The sequence below is a fragment of the Gallus gallus genome, chromosome 7, assembly GCF_016699485.2.
Source record: "Gallus gallus isolate bGalGal1 chromosome 7, bGalGal1.mat.broiler.GRCg7b, whole genome shotgun sequence".
Taxonomy (NCBI): Eukaryota; Metazoa; Chordata; class Aves; order Galliformes; family Phasianidae; genus Gallus; species Gallus gallus.
This window is the reverse complement of record NC_052538.1, coordinates 27,162,696-27,182,617: the sequence shown is the minus strand read 5'-3', so window position 1 is coordinate 27,182,617 and position 19,922 is coordinate 27,162,696. Positions and strand designations below refer to the sequence as shown.

At 44.2% G+C, this 19,922-nt stretch overlaps 1 protein-coding gene across 15 annotated transcripts in view; it reads right to left on the bottom strand.

Moving 5' to 3' along the window:
* The window catches only part of KALRN (kalirin RhoGEF kinase), a 446,039-nt gene that overhangs the window by 296,406 nt on the left and 129,711 nt on the right, over nucleotides 1-19,922 (bottom strand). For all 15 annotated transcript variants that reach the window (XM_015289974.4, XM_015289980.4, XM_040703547.2 and 12 more), the window contains one exon: nucleotides 2,044-2,118. In XM_015289974.4, the coding sequence (XP_015145460.2) occupies nucleotides 2,044-2,118 (75 nt within the window). The remainder of the gene's footprint in view (nucleotides 1-2,043; nucleotides 2,119-19,922) is intronic.

The following is a 19,922-nucleotide window of genomic DNA, read 5'->3' as shown; positions in this document are numbered from 1 at the left end:
GGGATTCTCAGGTGCTATTCAGATATACAGACATATGAACTTTGCCCGAGTTCAGTCCAGCAGGGTCACTGGAAGAAGTCAAGAACCACTTTCAGGAATAAAACTGCACCGTTATCCATCCCTAAATCCTCCCTCGGTGCAGTGATGCTGACACAAAGCTCTGTGCCTGCCACTGGCTGAGCCAGCAAGGAGAAAGCACTGGCACTGAGCCCCAGGCATAATTCAGGCTGGGTGAATCTGTGCCCGGCTAGTTAGAGCTGTATTTCAATTCGGAATTTAAGTGCACTTCTACAAGCTTGAGCGTGCCCCTGAGGTTGCACAGTGGTGTGGGGAGGTGACCTGCCTGCCCTCCTCATGTTCTGCATGGTTAAGGTATGGGGCATGCACAAGGCTGAAACACAGAGCGGTGCAGCTGTGCCAACCTAAGCTCATTTGTTCTCTGCCACATCAGGGCTGAAAAGACAAGGCGGTGAGTTAGAGCAGATGAGAAAAGAAAGCAAGCAACATGCAGCTGAGATGTTCAGCAGAATGCTTTGTGTGCTGATAAATTCTGCTGGTGTAAGGACAAGATGAACTCCTTGACAACTTCACTGTTCTGTTATCGTTAAAATTAACTGTAGTGTAAAACTCTGAAGAAGACTCAATAACAGTCTGCTTTTCCTCCAGGAAGTCTGCCTGCAAATGCAATGTGCTCGCAGACACTGTGCTAACTACAGCTAGGAGATATATATATATATATATATTTTCTCACAAAGTTCAGCAATTTGATTTTTCTTTGTTTTTTGGCAAACTTTCTGTTATGTGCTCAAAGCATATTCTAGGAAGCTACTCCATTTTAATTAAAAAGAACGTAGCCATCAGCTGAAGCATTCCAATTCTTGTCTTCATCTGCTTACACCAGCCCAGGGAAAGTTGGAGCAGCTAAACTCTGTGATGCTGGGGCTAATGTAATACACCAGAGCTCGGCACATTCCATCTGCAAAGGCCCCAGACACCTGTTGCCCATAACCACTGCATTTGGATACCTTGGAGAGCAGGTCAAAATGCTGGGGCTGTTGCCTAATGAGCTGGGACAGGAACAGGTACATTTTGAGCATGGTGAGTCTGTGAGGACCTGCATCTGCTGCAGATCATGGTGAGAAAACCCTGGGGTGTGTTGGCACAGCTCGTTCAGCCCTCCTCCACACATACAAGGCAAGTATGGACCAGAACAGCATGTAATGAGCTGATGGGTTGATGTGAGATGCCCTGGCTCTGAGATGAACTCAGGTAACACAAGGGAAGGGGCAACATAAACAATCCAGACAAGCTGTTGTTACTAAATACTCCATCTGAAGCCATCCTCCCTTTTGCACCCTCAGAGCACCCAGTTCAGCTTCATGTCACAAGCAGATCTGCAGGTACGCTGTTTTTATGATGACATTCCTCTCTTTGGAGCAGTGTAGGATAGCAAAGAAGGGGCAGAGCAGGCTGACTGCTTGATGATAGCTTTCTTCTTGCATTAGGCAAGAAGACCAAAAGCAGGTCAAATGGCTTGCCCTTGCCAAAAATGCTGGCACCAGAAATACCCACTTTTTATAATGCAGTTTGAAGGACTTCATGCAGGTTTACAATTGGTTCACACGTTCTCTTCCCCTCTGTGAATACAGCATCAGTGGTACTTCTACTGCAAGCAGATTGGGATGGCAAAACAAACACTGGTGACTCACAGACCCTGAACTCAGGCTGGGTCCTTGACCTGAACCATCCTGAATCCTGAAACAACCCAGGTCTGGTCTGGAGCTGAAAAGCAGTATTTTATGCCTCCTGTCCTGCTCATTTACCTGTTTCTCAGAATATGAAGACCACCATGGGCCAGTTTCCAGCACCCTGGGTGTTACTGGGTAGCCCTGTTCCACATATAGACCTCATTCTTTTTAGCTGAAGAGCTAATTTAAGTACTACCATCCAAACGTGAAACTGGTCCCTTGTGCACCATAAGGGCCAACATGCAGCAGGCAGTGCTTGTACTGGGATAGAGGGAACTGGGAAGGATGCACTCACCTGATACGAAGGCCACTTTCTCCTTTAGTATAGGAAGGACATCAGCAGCTTTCAAGCCATCATTTCGAAATGAGCCTGCAAAAGAGGAAGACAAGAAGGGCAGATTAGATGAGAGCATGTATTTTCTCCAAGTTTCATGGACAGTACATGTTTCTTAAAGCCAGACTGGAAAAGTCTATAATTTGCATAAAAGCACCAAGAGCTAGACCCTTGTGGCTGATAAATGAATATCATTAGCATCAACAGAGATATGCTTGTGAAATCAAAATACAGACAATCAACCCATCTCACTTCATCAAGTTTGAGAATTTCACTACTTCAAAAGTTCTGAAAAGTTAATAAAATGGAGGGAGATATAAAAAGGAAGAGAAATCAATGTAAGTGCATTTGAATGGGCTTTGGAACAGAGTCCTAAGAGAATTTTCAAGGAGCATTTTCTGTCAGAAAAAAAACACTTAGAATTTTAGTTCTGGTTGCTGAACTCTTCCTGTGTTCAAGTAAGCAAGACTTTGTCCATTCTGCATTAAAGAAATGAGACTTTGCTATTAACCTAACCTACTACACCAAAGGTTCAGTGCAAATTAAAATACTCTCCAACCTCTGTATATCTCACAGAGACAATACGCATAGAAACCAGGAGAAAGCTCTATGATTTTAAAAGATGATCATATCCAGAGCTGCAGGCAGACAGATTGCTGCTAACGGCCCCAGTGCCCTTGCTGTGTGCAGGAGAGGCAAGGACAGACACCAATGGGGATTGTGCTACCAGCAGACATTCTCAGCTTTCTCAGTATCCCCCAGGACATGTCAGTCCGCTTTAAAACAGTGAAGGAATCAGAAAACTGAGGCCTCCTTCCAGCCAGGAATCCACAAAAGCTCTCCAAATCTGCAGAACTTCCCTCAGGATGAGGGGTTACATTCCCAAATGTAGAACAGCATCTGAAGCAATGCCCTGGCTCTGGGCAGTGTACGCGCTCACTTGAGCAGCAGCTCCAGAACTGCAGACCAGGCTGTGGCCACTGCCTCTGAGATGACTACAGCTGCTGACAAAAGCCACACGTTGGCAGCTACATCTCAGAGCATGCTGTTAGGTTTTCCACTAAGGACTGGGAGAGGGGATATATGAACAGGAAAACCAATGGCTGTAATGAGGGCTACAAAAGCAATGGTCTCCGGAATCTGTCTCCAGGAGGGTCCAGAACAGCAAAAATGCATTACCCAGTACATAAGTTATTACAAACATATCCCTAATAATGCTCAGTTTCATCCTAACCTCCAGCTGTTTCTAATACAGTTGTTTTGTTTACTTGCGTGCTGGATCTGAAGCCATGTCTGCATAGCACCACCTAATTTTTCCACAGAGCTCTGGATATACAGCCACCTAGCCAGTTCATTCCTGGACACTGATGAAGGCCATACTATGCATCCTGCCTCACACTGCTCTCCTGCCCTTACAAGGCTCAAGTCCCTCTTGCAGTAGATGAACAGAGAAGGACAGATGGGTGATGGAAGGGCAGGGAGGACATCTGGCACTCCATCCGTGCACTGGTTTGCTGGTTCACCATTGTCATAAGCATGGGTGTACACAACAGTGCCCCTCCTGCTCTTTCACCTGCAAGTCTAACCGTGCTCTGCAAAGCAGTTTGAGCACGCAATCACTTCTTTACCAAAAGAGAATCAGAGGTGCAGAGAGCATGGTGCCACATCTCAGTCACCCCGCAGCATTTCACATCTTTGCCACATCCTGACTTAGCATGCTGTCCCCACGCAAGAAGAAAGCACACCATGCCTGCAGGAGTAACTGTCAGAAGAATGTATTCTTGGAAACTTGGAAACACTGAAAAATTTAAGGAGTGGATGCTCAGCATGGCTGAGTCACTTTTCAGGGCAGATCAACGTTGCAAATGCACAGCTCGTCTCCTAGCAGGGATTCCCTGTGCAGCAGAAGCATCTCACAGTTTTAGGTGAGATACTGTAATGAGAAGCCAGCTGGGTGAGACGGGAAGATTAAGGCACGTTTCCACATTAAATGCAGCAAACCAATAAAAGAAAATATTTCTTTTTTTTCCCTGCACAAATGCCCCAGATGGCCCAGGGAACTTGCTGCTGCAGGACATTCAGGTCACCAGCTCAAAGGGCTTCCCCAGTGGGCCACAGATCTGCAAACAGCAAACAACTCCAGGGAACTATAAAGATTAAGAAAACAAACAAGGGTTTTGGAAAGAATATAAGCCTTCAGTCTTTGGAGTGAAAGCCAAATGCTAACTCCTGGAGTGAAATATAAATTATCCCTGGAAGGAGCCTCACAGGATTTAGGATTTCTTTCTCTATTTCTTTCTCTAAGCAGAGGTCAGTAGCCTCTGTTGGAGATACTGTCTTGGGCTACATGGACCCATGGTCTGATCCAGAGTTGCTCTTCCTAGAAAAGCTTTAGTTCTGATCTGAAAAAAATGCAGTGTGCTCTTGGCTTCAAATAAAGATCAGCTGCTGGAAATATGGAAATACTTTCTATACTGAAAACGTATGCGTAGGCTAGAAGAAGGCCTCCTGTCAGAGCACTGCATGGGGCTTAATCACTTGGCTCCTGTTGCCTTCAGCGGGAGTTGTTCGTCCCAAGTCCCATGCAATGTTTCACGAAAGCCCACATTCTCATAGTTCTCAGAACAGATTTGACTATTTAAAAACTTTGGCATGAAGTTTCTTTAACCAAACAAAACTGAAGTCTTTAGGCTAAATTCACCCCTTGAGGAGCTCCACCGGAGTCCAAGAGGTAACAGTAGGATTAATCTGGTCCACGTTGTTTCTTTCTTCTTCCCTTAATGAAGGCCTCTTCTATATGTCTCTTTTTTCTTTTATTTCTTCTTTGATTTTATCTCCTAGGTTTATCACAGCCTATTTGCCTTCCTACGTCTCTTTTTCCCCCTCAAAGCCTTGGTGGACTTAACTTTTTTTTGCAGTACAGTAGCATCTTGCCTTTCTACAACGTGCAAACGGAAGGGACGTCTGATGTGAGCAGAGAGAGGCAGAAGAAAAGAGACTTTATTATTCCCACTGTAGTCTCTGCAAATGGAGACAGAGAGAATTGACTTGTCCGGTGTCAGACAGAAAGTTTGTGCAGAGCTCAACCCTCATTTCCCCAATGCTTCCCCAGTGCTTTGCTCACACAACCATCCCTTTGTTTCCTGGAAGAATATCGTCCTCCTTTTTCCTTTTCTAAATACTTTTTGCTTCCTTCTCCGGCCTTTCTCTCTCCATTATTCTTTCTTCCTGCTTTTCTGCCTGAAATATTTACCTTTTTTTTGTATGTGCTAAGCTCTCTTTAACCCCTCCCTTCTCTTCTAGCATGCTATTGTCTGTCCCCACAGGGCTGTGAGCCTTCCTAGCTGGGTCTCTCTGAGCTCCACAAGCCATGCACAGGGGCTTAGCTGAAGGCTGCTGGGGCCTTTGCCGCTGGGATTTGCTGGCTGAGGCTCATTGGTTCAGCAGAAGCGAGGCCACAGCATGGCACAGCATTCTGTTGAATAGAGCAACATGTGCTCCGGACTTGTATTTTAGCACCATCTGGCAGAGCTAAATGGGCCTGGACACTCTGCATCTGCTGATCACTCCTCTGCGGATGACAGCCTGATCCTTGATGCAAAGAAAGAACACTTCAGCGCCCTGAGCTCCCCAGGAGCCTGCCAGGCTCCCCTGCCTTCCTTCCCCACTGCAGGCAGCAGAAAGATTTGACTTCCCAAAGGAAGGAAGGACTGAATTGGATTGAACTGAATCTAAAGGCAGCACCAGCTAGAAAGAAAGCAATATTAATTTGTAAAAGTCATTAACAGCTACTGTAGATCATCCCAGAGCTATAAACTTCTCTAACAAAGGTTATTATTCTCCTTATAAACTAATAAACAGTAATATCTGGCCTCACAGGAAGCATTTACAGTCCTGGGACTGCGGGTCAGACTGGACAGTCCTCCGTCATCTGGGCAGATTAGTAAAAGCTAACAGAGACACTGTAGTTATTACCAGTGGAAGCATGGCTGGCATTGCCTGTGCTCTTCACCCCATGCAGAGCCAAAGCTAGAGCTCGCTTTCAGCCCTGCAATGGAAACATCAACAACCCCTGGGACCCTCACAGACTTGTGAAGACTCTCTTGCTATATAACTGAAGAGCCATGCAGAAATTGAGCTTGTGCTTAATTAAGTCTACTTATTTTTGCACGCGTGAGTGTGCATAAATGCAGAACAGTAGACAAAAAGTTGTGGAAAACACATAATGGGAATGTTATTGAGGATCCAACCATAAAATCTGATCTCCAGTACTCCTATTAGGGTTGTGTGGAGTGAATGTTTCATGCCCCCACTGTGCAAACTGACACAGACCCATGCCATAACTTTGCTTTCCAGGTGACCCCCTGACTAGTTGCAAGAACCATGGAAACCAAATAGATGGCCTCCATAGAAGACTCATACTGTTGCACCTGGTGCCAAACGCTTTATCCCAGCTGAGAGGAAAGTAATATTCAATACATTGCTGCATTTATTCTAAAAGGAAAAGATGAATGCTGTTTTTATATGTAATATGCAGGCTCAGTCCAAGACTAATACTATTTTCTCCATGTTTCCTTATTCCATCCTTCCTTCTATTAATTACACACCGCCACTGCCTGCTAGAACATCCTTCTGGTCACAGCCATTGGACAGTGATGCTTTGGGCTTTCTCTGCTTCCAAGCTTTGACAGTGCTTGTCACAGTTCCAGCAGCTTTTCTACCCCGTTTACATCAGAAAGTCACTCTTATTTCCCACTGCTTGAAAGCTCACACAGGGAGTGCTGCTTCGAACACAGCTCCTTTCCCTTCCCTCCCCTGCCTCCAACAGCGTGAGAGTCAGGGCTGGGTTTCAAGGGAGATTGCTAATTGCTGAGATTGTTATTCCTTCCACGAGGTACTTGGCAGCGCCAAGCCTCCCAGCGCAGCCTTTGAATGTCCACACATTTGAACAGTAGCCTCAGCTTGAAAGCACGCCAAAGAATAGGCAAAGCTTCAATAAAGGTACGGCTCCTTGAAGCAAACACACAAGTTCATTAGCGTCTGTGCACATGTGCTCTCCAATAAGCTGAATTTAGTATCTGAAGCCTAAAACACCACACCCAGTGCAACCTGCCTAAGCCAACAGCCTTCTCATACATGGCACAAAATTGTTCAAAACATCAGAAGGATATCAATGCACAGCCTGTGACAGAGGCTGAGCTTCATCTCCGTCCATAGGAGATTTTATTCATTTCACTTTAAACAAACACTAATAGAGATGCTAAGGGAACTCAGTGACTGTGAGTCAATCTTTTATGCATTTCCTTTTTATTTTCATCAGGACCTGGGGATAAGGCTGAGATCTTTCAGTTCCTAGCCTTAGAAAATAATTAGACATTATAGGTAGCCCTGCGGATAGCACATCTGACTGCTAGTCAAAAGACTTGGCTCTATTTGTACTTCTGCTCCTGAATTGCTGTGTGATCCCGAACAAGCTGTTTTAACTGTGCTAGATCTTGGTTTTCACATCTACAGAAGGGTGATAATGACTGCTCACATTAGTAAAGCACAGTCATGTCCACAGACCTCAAAGATACCTTAAAATCATGAATTAATTTTGTCTCACAAAACCTTTTTGCGGCAGGGAATTGTTCCAGTCTGCTTTTATAAATAGGCAAAACGAGGCACTAGTAATAGGAAATACTCTGGTGAACGCAGAAAGGACTTTCTGGGGAGGAAAGGGAGATGTTAAGAGAACTGGAAAAGACTAGGTCATCCAACACTACATTTTGTATCTTATTTCTTAAGCATGTGAAGAACAAATCTGCTCTCCAAGAGGAAAATGATCATATTCAGCACCTTGAGCTTTTAGTTATTAAGGATCTTCCCGTAGGTTGCGGTAAGCTCCAGTAACCACCCAGATGCAACAGTCTTTTACAGCCTCAATAAAGAGCTATGGGCCATTTCTAATCTGAAGTAGCATTATAAGCATGGCCGTGGTTTCTACCCAAGCCTAGTGAGCATGAATATTTTCTTTTCATTTCACTCCCCTCTCAATTACAATTGGATTCCTTATGGAAACATTCCTCAGAATTTTATAATCCTATAAAAAGTTTAAACCTGCACACAGATTCCTGGAGGAAGGATGCAAGTCCTCCGTGAAATTTTAGAGGCTGGGTACACAGGGTCTCATCCTCTATTAAATTCTGGAGGTCAGAACAATTTCCTTTAGCTAGCGCTGGTTTAGTTGACAGGCTGTTTCCAAAAAGCTGCAGTAGGGCATCAGCCAGCACCTGTAACCTCTCATCTGTCCCCCCAAAAGCCTTGCTTTCAGGTCCTGGCTGTCCCCAGCCGCCAGCAACTTCTCAGGGAAAAAACAATAAAATATCTAATTATGTACAACATTCAGGAGGCACTTTGCTGAAACGCCAGCCATACAAAGGGACCATATGCCAGTGCCTCAAGTGTGCTTTGCAAACATCTGCCTCTCAGGGGGATTTTATGCCAGACCGAAAGAAAGCAACTTTAATTAGAGGCCAATTGAGATCCTCGTCCCAAGGTCTGCGACTTCCCTAAAAAATAAAATAAAATAAACCACCAAACAAACAAAGCAATTACATTTGCCCCATGCTTAAAAACAATCTGTATGATTTCTCTTTGAATACACAGCACTGTCTTTAATTTTGCTGGCAGGGTTGTGCATGCCCCATCCGAACACACGCACAGGCTGATAGAGTTCCCATTGCCTTCAGCAAGGATCTCTGCCCAGGAGGAATGGTTGTGTCTTGTGCGAGTGTCAAGGGGGACTTTGAACTGGTCATGTAGGATTGCAGCTCATCCAACACTCACAAGCTAACACCTCACTACTAATCAGGCTTGCTTCTCCCTCACCTCCCTTCAAATCCCATCTGATCAGATAGATACCTTTCTTTGGTCCTTCTTTCTCTCTTTCTGCTAGAGCTGATGGCACAGCTACACTGTCTTTTTATAAAGCTGATTTATAAAAAAAGAAAGAACAAAATAGAAGCCAAAACCTGCAACTCAGAGAGGAGCTTTCCCTTCCCACACTGTTAAGGATAAATCAAGATCCGTACCATGAGCCCATGAGAAGGGGCACCCCGCTCTTTTGTCCCTATTTCACTTTCCCCAGCCCTTCTCCTCCACAAACCCACACCACCAGCAGTGCCTGTGCTCACCCACTCACATGATTGCCTGGGCACGATGAAGCATCAAACCACAAAGCTCCCCTCAGGGACTCCCTGGCAGCACCCAAACTCTGAACAAATCTGCGGCAAACGTTTCACAGGCATCAGCAGGAAGGACGGGGCAAGGCACTCACACAGCTAAATAATTCATCCGCCTCTCTTACGTACGCTGACATTTCTGACACACATTAAACATTAATGGAAAATGTTTCACGGGCGGCTGAGTCCTGTCAGTGGATGCGCCGCCTTCTGCCTCCCCACCTGCCCCCGTCCCCTGGCGTGGCACAGAGGGCGGAGCGGTGCCTACCTGGGGCACTGCCCCTGCAGATGGCGGCCGGCTGAGGGGCTGAGCTCACCCAACGCTAACTCACCCAATGCTAACCCTGCTGCTGCTCAATGCACCAGCCCGATGGTGTATTAATTAGCGAATACGAGATGCCATGAAGCATTCTGGAAAGCAAACTGCCTCCCTGATTTCTACGGGCTTCCCAGCCGTGTTTACTTTGACTTGCTATTTTTTCTTTCTCTGTTTAATCTAACGTTCGCCTGCTTGTGTTTTTAGTTGCTCCCTAATGCCAGTAAGGCCTCCTCTGCCCAAATTTCTTCAACCATAAATGTTTAAAGCCCTAGAACTTACACTTGACATTTCTGCGGTAAGAATGCTACTGTAAAGTTGACTGGAAAAGGATCACCGATAGGTTGAAAATGCAGCTTTCCTCTAGTTTTGTTCCAGCTAAAGATACATATAAAGAAATGATTAGGATTAAAGTCTCACAAACTGGATCTCTTCCTGGACAAGCAGTCCTTAAATTGACTGAAAATGGTACTCAGCAGAAGGCAGAGTAACACAGGGACACAGCGCAGCCTTCAAAGACATAGGATAGAGAGTAAAACTCATCTCACATACCCTATTAGACTGTGAGACTGGATGTTACCAAAAGTATGTTCTCTGTCCTAAACATACTTTTCTTCAAGGAAGGGGTTAAAATATTTCTAACACAATTATTCTCTAAACTAAACTGGCTTCTTCTAAGAGAAAGCTCAGAGCTGCCCAAATAACTAGTTGCAGGTTGATGAGGTCTGACTGATCTCCAGAGGGTGGAAGCTGCTGCTCCATTGATGTCCAACAGCTGGAATCAAATGACTATCCAATACACCCTAAAAATACAGGGAAATAATTTGGGGCCTCTCTTTCCAGCCCACTCCCAGGTTGCAAATGCAAAAGCCACAGACCTGACATTGTCTCTTTTTGGGTTTTTTTCCAACAGAGCTGAGCATAGTTAAGGAATTATTTTTTTAACTTTGTAGATTGCAAGGTAATTTTTTTTTTTCCCACACACATCTTATTATAAAAGGATTTTACTGGTTGGTGTCTCCCCTGATTCCAGTTTCACTGAACAGCACGCTGTGCAAAAACTGGCAATTCCAGGCAAAAGGAAACTGCCCCATGCCAAGAGTTGGCAGTACTGCATAAAGCTTATTAGTAAGACCTCCTAAAGGTAGTGAAATTGTACACTGATTACAGACTTGATCTACTGCACCTACCAGAACCTTGAGTACAACACTGAGCAGTTGATCAGCTGGTTTTAGCCCAGCAACATCAACAGAAAGACATTCATTACCTTTGGTAGGTTAGAGATGAGGTGGAAAGTGAGTTCCTCCTTTACCCACACCTCCAACTGCTGGTGAGATTTTTACTCCTCTTTTTAATCCATTTCTGTATTTTTTCCCCATTGAGTATTCTACCCTGCATACACACCTCATGCAGAGTGTCCCTGCCCTCCAGCAAAAACATGCACCCACAAGCACCTTCTCATACTTTAGAGCTGGATTTGCTGATAAAAGGACAGATGTTTCCAGTCTATAACTTAGTCTAGGCTTTTCCATGAAATTTTCCTGCAGACTTCATCCCATCTGCTGGAAGAACTTGTCCATTACGTTTGTTGTTCAATAACACTTAGGCTCTGCCATGATAATATGACTTTGAATAAATGACAAGTCACAGTAAGAAATCAATTAAACATTAGGAAAAATTACAAAACAAAAATGACAAATCAACTACACAAACGAAAACAAAAAACACACTGACATTTTTTTTTACCCACTTCCAAAGCAAAGGCAGAATGAAAGATGGGCTGGAGAAAACAGATTCATCATGCTTTGGCTTCGTTATTATAATAATTAATTTATATTAGCAAGTGCACATTAAGAAGATGCGTTTCCACCCCTCTGCCATGACCAGCTGGTGCAACATGCACATGTCGCTCATGGGAAACAGTAATTGTGCTGATGCTCCTCTCCATCGATCTGATGTCTGCATCCTGCCATGACTGCAGCTTTGGTTTGGGGCCTAGTCAGCATCATTGGTACGGGGCTGCACCAACACATCATGGAGAAAAGTACCTCATGTGGCCAAAGCCAATTGTGGCTGGGGACAACTGAACATGCAGTGGCATCTCTCCTATTTCATGGCAGCTGACCGATGGCAGAGTACATGTATCTTGAATGGAGATAATAGATGAAACATTCGTAATGAACATTTATAAGCCTGTGTTGGAAAAGGAGCCAGGTATGGCTTTCCATCCAGAGCTCTTATACCATGGATGTGCTGAGAAAATGCTCATGAGCCCACAAAACTGTTTTATATCTTATCCAGTTGATCCCACTGCAAGATTTGGACCAATCCGCACCAATGGGGTTTGGGGATATTGCCTGAGACTGAGAGGGCTGGGAAAATATCCTCTTGGTAATAACTGCATAAATTTTGGGATCTAGTGAAAAAATGCAGCCTTTGCAAATACATCTATTCTCTGCCACTTTCTTGGAAAACCCTATGAAATGTAGCAATATCCATTTGTAGCAAGGGGTACATTAACTCCAGAAAGTCAAGGTACGTGAGACTCACTACTAATAAAAGCTTCAGGGCAAAGTATTGATGACATGTTGGTGCATAAAAAATGCATATTGAAATATTACAGAAAGAAATCTACCATGCAGGAGAAAAGGTACAAAGTACAATTTTCCAAGTGGTATACTGGCTTTAGTTATGTAGACAAACAACCTTCTCGTTCCCATGAACCACTTCTTTGGAAGTGTTTTGTGAACTCATACACAGAGAACAAAGCACAGACACAAATACTCTCTTCTTCCCCTTCACTGAAGAGCTACAGTACTGAGCCCGCTGCTGCTATAGCACTACTGACAATTAAGGATGTGTCACCCTGAGCAGTATCTCTGTCTGCACAGATCTAATTCACCCATTACCATCATCCTCAGCCACCACAACATGATCACGCACAGAAATCCTACATTATGGGAATAAATATCCATTGAAGCCAAAATGGCAAGTCAGCTGAGCACATAAATTGCCCAGATTCTACCCGAGGACAAGAATAATTATGTTTCCAAATCCACTTTAAAACCCTCACTAAAGAATACTTTCTGAAGAGGTCAAGCCCTGATGACAGCTAATACTTACAAATGAATCTTTGTTACTGCCCAAATACAAAGAGCTGTTTTAACGTGTCATGTCAGAAGAATGTCTTCTCCAGGAGCGAGACTGCCCACATTTGTATAGACCATCGTTAAGTGTTTGGGAAGTCATATGACTCTGTGGCTTTCAAAGACTGCACTTTGATGTCCAAGAGACAGATGTCGGCACACACACACACACACACACACAAAAAGGGAAAAAAAAGGAAAAGAAATGTCCAAGCTCTGCACAGCCGGCATTGATGGACAAAACAGCACTGAGCTCCTATGCAAAAACCAAATCAGCAATAGCGACTGAGCTCCCTCCTCTCCACTTTGCTTCCTGGTTTTATTACTTTTTTGCAATCGTGTAGCTAGAGAAGTGCCAGTAAGGCGAGGTGCCCTAACCCACAGAACACTGCACGGCATGACAGTGCAACCACTTGCACTATGCCAGCTTAGGAGCTCCATATCCAGCAAAACAGCCTACTTGAAGCTGTAACATCACTTCATCCCATTGTGTCAATCGTTGAGGAGCAGTGTGTTGTAGCTCACACTACCACTGTCACTGCTGCTCCGCGGATAAACAGAAGGCTTCTTTCATCAGTGTTTTCAACACAGCACTTCTCACAAGCGCTGCTATTCAGTTATAATGATTGTTTTGTTAAGTGTGGTTCTAGTCTGAAAACTGACTCCATAAAAACGGGATCATGGAGTTAATGTTTATTGCAGCTCAATGATTTCCAGATCAAATGCAGTCAGTTTACAAGTAAAAAACATGTTTGGTTTGTTTTTCCAACTATCAGATCTACAAACCCATGCTGGGATCTAGAAGTTAAGTTGTCATCTTTTCACTTTATATAATTGCAAAACAAAAACAAACCCCCCAAAAAATAAGAGTTGTGCTCGCCCACTCCTGGAGCTGCTGTATATCTCCAGAAACAACAGGGATTATATGGAACAAAAATGAAGTCAGTATTTTCAAACCCACTTATCTAATTCTGTGCTTTAGGGCCCCGGAAAGGTAATCTGATTTTAAAAGGTACTTCAAGGGCAACTTGGAGTGACAAGACTTAAGTAGCACTTAAAATCTTACTGCATATTTAGGTAGCTAAATAGAATGTACCTAACTTTAGGCACCCATTTTTCAAAACTGCTCCCCTTAATTTAGTCAGCAAATTAATCAGATCTGCATGTGATTACACGGAGACAGCAGATCATTTCAGTAGGAAGGTGCTATTTTTATACAGACACTTGTCAGAGCAGAATTGCATGTTAAACCAAAATTTATGAGTCCACAAGCCTAGCCTACATTAACTATTTGACAGCTGAAAATTATTGCATTAGAGACACAGCCAGCTTGTGTACTCAGGCATGTGCATACGTGTAAGTGCACTCCTCAGCTGTCTGTCTGCAAAACCTCAGCATCGCAAGGGTTAGCAGCTTTCTCTCAAGGTAACAACGACAAGTCATAACCAGATATCTGAGCCCCATGCACATGAGAGAAACAAGCTGTCTGAGGGGCACAGGAACTCCAGACTTGCTATGGATTGGGTTCTCACAGCATTCTTACAGCACTCTTTGTTATGCCCCCTGCAAAACCTCCACTTTTCAGGCATGCCTTTGCTTCTCTCCATTTTCTCCTTCCATACAACTCACTCTTTCCTTCAGGGATCTTGTGCCAGCTGTTGTTAGTTGACACTGGTTAAATGCTCATTTACTGAGTGCAAACCGAGGCACTGTGTGCCCCCCATTAGCCAGTTGCCATGAAGCATGCCCATAGCACAGCAGTGTCAGGGCTGACCGCCCTGCAGGGTCTGGGCTTCACATCCTCCTGCCTCACACCTTTGGGAGTTAATGGGAAAGTCTGATGGCAACCAAAGAGATAATGCTGAAGAGCTTACAGGAAAAGTGGGCTGAAAACAAAGGCTGGGAACACGGCCAGCATTTACAGATGTACTCAGTTAACAAGTTTGGAGGAACTTTCCAAAATATTAGCCAGTTTTACATACCCAGCCTTTCCATGCTTGCCCCACAAGCTGGAGGTGCCTCCTTGCAGGGGCAGTGCTGCCAGGCCATCCTTGCACAGAGTTACTCTGGCTCTCTCCCATCTCCATTCCCCTTCAACAAGGACAAGCAAGTGGGTTTAATTAAATCCCAAAGTTATCATTTTTAGCTAAGCATAAATGCATTGATCTGGGAAGTATAGTGCCTGAAGGAGCGCTGTGATCAATGTAACATCAGGACAATTACAGCTGTTACCGTGCTGAGAGATGTATTTCTGTTCCCTGACTCTCTTTATGTTTTCAGGTATAAAGCAAAGGAAAGTGCAGCAGCAAATGCTAAGTGTGCTGAGGATGTTCGCTCCCAAGGAGCTCCTTCCAACACGGAGCCAGTTCCTGCCAGGCAGTTACCCATCCTTTCCCATTCCAGCCACAGCCAAGGTCTCATCCACAGTGATGAACATTCTCTGCCTGGAGATTTTAGAAACATTTAGAAACAACAGAGATGAACATTCTCTGCCACATCTCTGCCTGGAGATTTTAGAAACCTTTTAGATGAGGTTGTTGCTCCAGCAAACAAGCCACAGCTGACTTGCCTTCATAAACAGTCACGGGGACTCTGTAATGAATACAGCGAGAAGGTACGGGGGTACTTGTGGCTCACTCCATCCTCCGGATGATATTTTCCCAGCATGTAGTCACAGCTCGTGCTGTTTGACTCATCCTCATCAGAGAATGCAAACAGTTCCCAACTGGAAATACAGCATTTCTGTTTGTGGGCTTAAAGCTCAGCTTCTCTCGCGATGCTTCAAGCCCAGCTGGGTTCTGGGGAGTCAGGAGACATTCTGTGCTGGGGGAAAGGGGCTGAGTATGCCTTCTGTGTGCTTGTCAGATGGGGAGATGGAGCTTGGCAGCAGACCCTGATGCAGGAGCTGAAGGAGCTGCCCACAGTACAGATTTGTCTGACGTCTGGGCAATGTTAACCTGAAGAATGAACTCTGGAAAAGCTAATCCTTATACTCTGCTGCAGGGAAGGGTGATGTTTCAAACCCTGACCTCAGAGCAATGAGCCTTGAACAATCCTCACCTCCAGATTTTTCTGGCTATTGGAAAAGCTCTGTTTTAAAACCAAACCACGCAGGGTTAACCTTACCCAGCAAGGGATGGTAGGCAAGAAAATGCTTTGGGCTGAAGATAAAATGGATCACTCCCAAATACTATTGGCTTTCGACTTTGGATTAAATCCTGACCCAAGTCATGCTAGTGCAGACATGAGCATCTCTCTGTAGTTTTCAGAGAACTGTAGCTATATCCTGCCAAAATCATGCTTCATTTCACACTTCTTTATTATTTCCCTCATGGTTTCTCTTGAAATTATTTTAATTCCTTATTAGAATGAATCAGTCTGCCTTGTGCGCTAGCACACAGGGCATCACACCATTACTGACTCAGAACTGAATGCTTGCTACTAGATTCCCAAGGAAAATACTGTTGCACTGTAGTTGGAGAAAACTCAGACATCTGAAGGCAGAAGTAGAATTTAGTGGAAAGCTGTAATTATTCCAGACAGCCAGCAGAAATCCAGAAAATTCAGGGCTGAGTTAAATGTAAAAGCAAAGCAAGATGGCAAAGGTATGGAATGCAGACCAACAAAGTCGCAGGCAGCCTTCAGGGACACCAGGAAATCAGTGGAAAACTATGGGTGGTGTGCAGCACTATGGATAGCTGCAGATTAAATTGATACTGAAAGCCTATTCCATTTTTTCTTATTTCTCTTATTAAATTATTTTAGGATGAGAAAAAAGAGAGCATAAATCTCTCTGCTAAGAGCAGCATGCAGGTATACCACATTAAAGTGGCAATAAAGACATCACAGACAATCCCTTGGCTCAAAGCCTCAAGATGTATATCTCGTGCAACCTCTGCTTACAAATTAATTTAGCCCAGAATACAGCTACTGCCTCATAAGGGCAGAATGTTTCTAACCTTCCAATTACATGTTCTTCTGCAAAAATAAAATAGAGCTGATGGAGATCCCCAAACACTAGTGCGGGTCCCAACTCCTTTTTTGGCTTGTTTGAGAGCTCACCAGAAATTAGCACAGATCCCACGATTGCGATCTATTCCTCGGAAGGAAGCAGCATTGTCATTCTTGGTGTATCCTCTCCGGTGCCTATGAATGAAGCAGCCCTTGTCACAGCAAAGCTAATAAAAGCTGCAGGTGGCCCAGCATGTGAGGCCTTCTCCCAGCTCTGTGCAGCTCTGCTCAGGGTCTTGTGGTGCCAGCTCTGATCTCCAGGAAGCTCTGACATTTCCCTTGATGGTCTCGAGATAAGGAAGGGTAACAGTTACTCGGGTTAGCCTGAAACATTTGCTTCTGAATCCTGGCCATGGACATACGGTGTGATCAAACACAAATCATCTGCTCTTCCTGCATCTCGGTTCACCCATCTGCTGAGGGCAGCAGCATTTCCTTACCTCCCTAGAGCAGCCTCAGAGCCTGGAAGCACCATCTTGTCTTTACTGGCCAAGAAAATTTCTTACCATCAGTGCTAAGTGGGAGTTTTCTCTGCACAGTTTGCTGAGAGGGAAATGAAAAGCCAGAAAGAAAAGATGTAAAGCTGCTCTTAAAAGGAAACACGTTCATCTTTAGAAAACTGAGAAAATATTCAAGTGCCACTCATTTAGCACTGCTGCAAACCAAGTCTTGAGCAATTAACTTGCTGACTGCTTGAACTTTGATGGGTGCAGCCCAACTCACCATCAGGTCAACTGGTGGGACAACTCAGCACATCGTGGTTATAGAGAGCCCTGCTGGCCTACTTTGACCCAGTGAGGACCTTCAGGTGCACTCACCATCCCCTGCCAATTTTTCAATGAGAAGAGTGGAAAATACTGGATGCAGAAAGAAAACCTGCTTGTCTGGTCATCCACACACACCCTTAAGCAGGAATGTTCGTTTCCCACAGCAACTGCTCACAAAGAATGATGCACTTTGGGAAAAGAGTGTGGATGAAGGATGAGCAGCATGGGAAAACCACATACCTCATCCATGAGGTCACCCCTCGGGTTATCGCAGACTCAGAATAAGCCTCTCACCCCTCATTGCTTCCCCTGACAAAACCCAGGACTGAATCAGCCATTTGCTTATCCTCCCCTCTGCAGATGTTTGCAGGCATTTTCACCAAACACTTTAAAACTGCATTTGTCTCAGGAGACTGTTTACAAATCCATCAACTTGTGAGCTTACATTATCATTAGATGCAAAATTCCCACCACACCCAGTCAACATGCTTCAGAAGTGAGGAGGGGTTCCATGCATGGTTTGCATGGCGGAAGGAGCATTTCAGCACAGGGTGGGAATTAGCCCACATCTATTCCCCTTAAGCCCTTCCTGCATCTGACAGTGATTGCACCATATTTCCAAGCAGTAATAGCTCTGCAAGTCAACAGATCTGAGAATAAAACATGGAACCAAATATTTAATCATCTGGCTACTGGAATACGGTTTAGTGGACATGGTGGTGATGGGTTCATGGTTGGACTTGATGATCTTAGTGTTCTAATCCAACCTTAACAATTCTATGACTTTATGATATAATTTCTCTGTCTACAAGCTTGCAAGCTGCCAACACAGTTGCAAAAAGGAGCTGCACTGTGTGTGGGGCAGCAAGCACAGGATTTTGTATCCTAACTTTTTACATTCAAGAACACTTTGTTACCAAAACTATCACCTTCACTTCTTAAGACATCTGTCCCAGTTCTTTGTGGGATTTTCAGTGAAAGGAGGGGAAGAATGTTGTCCTCAATAGGAAAACCCACACATTGAAATCTTGAGTGATTCGTTGTTGGTCTTTGTTCAGGTGAGGTGCTGAGGTGAAGCAGAACTAACATCAAATTACCTCTCATATTTGAGGTGCTCGTCCCCTGCGGCTGTGTGTGAGGTGTTGGGAAGGGCATGGAGAGGAAGCTGGTGGCTGCCAGCATATGATGTGTAGCTAAAAATCAAAGGCTGCTTCAGGAAGGAAAGTCTCCCACTGCTACCAGTCTTTCGCAGTCAAAGAGCCATGTTTAGGCCAAATACAACATTCCTAAAGAGGAAACAGTTCTGGGAACATTAGGTTTGATGGAATCTGTGATTTTAAATGAGATCAGCTAACCAATAATGTGTCTGAGGAAATTCATGATGAAAATGGGGAAAAAAATGGCAACGGCCAGCAGAGAAATGTTACATAAATATATTAATAACTAGATGATCTTTGCCTTTCATTCTACCTTCCTGTGAGAGAAACTAGGTCCCACACAGAACTTGTGCTAGCTGTTTGTCCAATCTGTTCCTCCAGACACGACAAACAGCCAAGATCTCATATGTGTCTCCAGCACAACAGGCCCTGGACACGTTTCTCTGGCTTGAGAGGGCTGAATTTCAAGACTTGTTGGATGCCAAGACCTGGATTTTCTTGTGAGGAGACTTGCGCTGAAAGCCAGTCAGCAAGGCACAAAGAGAAGTGCTCACCTCTGAGTTCTCCATGCTAGAGACAGATCTGTTTATAGAAGGTTTCTGCTAGAGAACTTGAGTCATCCAGGCAATTATGCTCATCATTTTTTTTCAGGCTGCATACTTTTTTAATCAAGCCACAGTTACAAATTATTGCTTGAAAACAGGGTAATGCTGGTACTGTACATTCTTCAACCTGAAATTTATAGAAATTTAGTGGAATATATAGGACTTCTGAAAAGAACAAGATTGCACGATAGCTCAGAAATCACAGGCTTTTCCATCTACAAGCATGGTGGAGTGAAAGTAGGCAGTTAATCAGTGAAATGGAGGACAAGGAGTCAAAAAAAGAGAAAGTGGGAAAGAAAAGCTCACGTGTGCTTTAAAAAAATATTATCATCCTAAACTGAATGCTTAAAAGCCAAAAGAAGAGAGATTTAATGTGGCACAAGTTAAAAGAATTACATTTTAATTAGCATTTCTTCTAATCCTGCCTTCTAAATAGTCAATAATCTGTGGCAGATAAAACTGTAGGATGGTAATTGGAAACGGTGGCTAGTCCCATGACAGGAAACAAATTCTTATCAATGGCTTTTGCAGAGCTCAGTCAAACAGTTGGGAAATTGGTTATCTTGGAAATTCATACATGAGATTTCAACCTTAAAGAAGGAATAGCAAGTACAC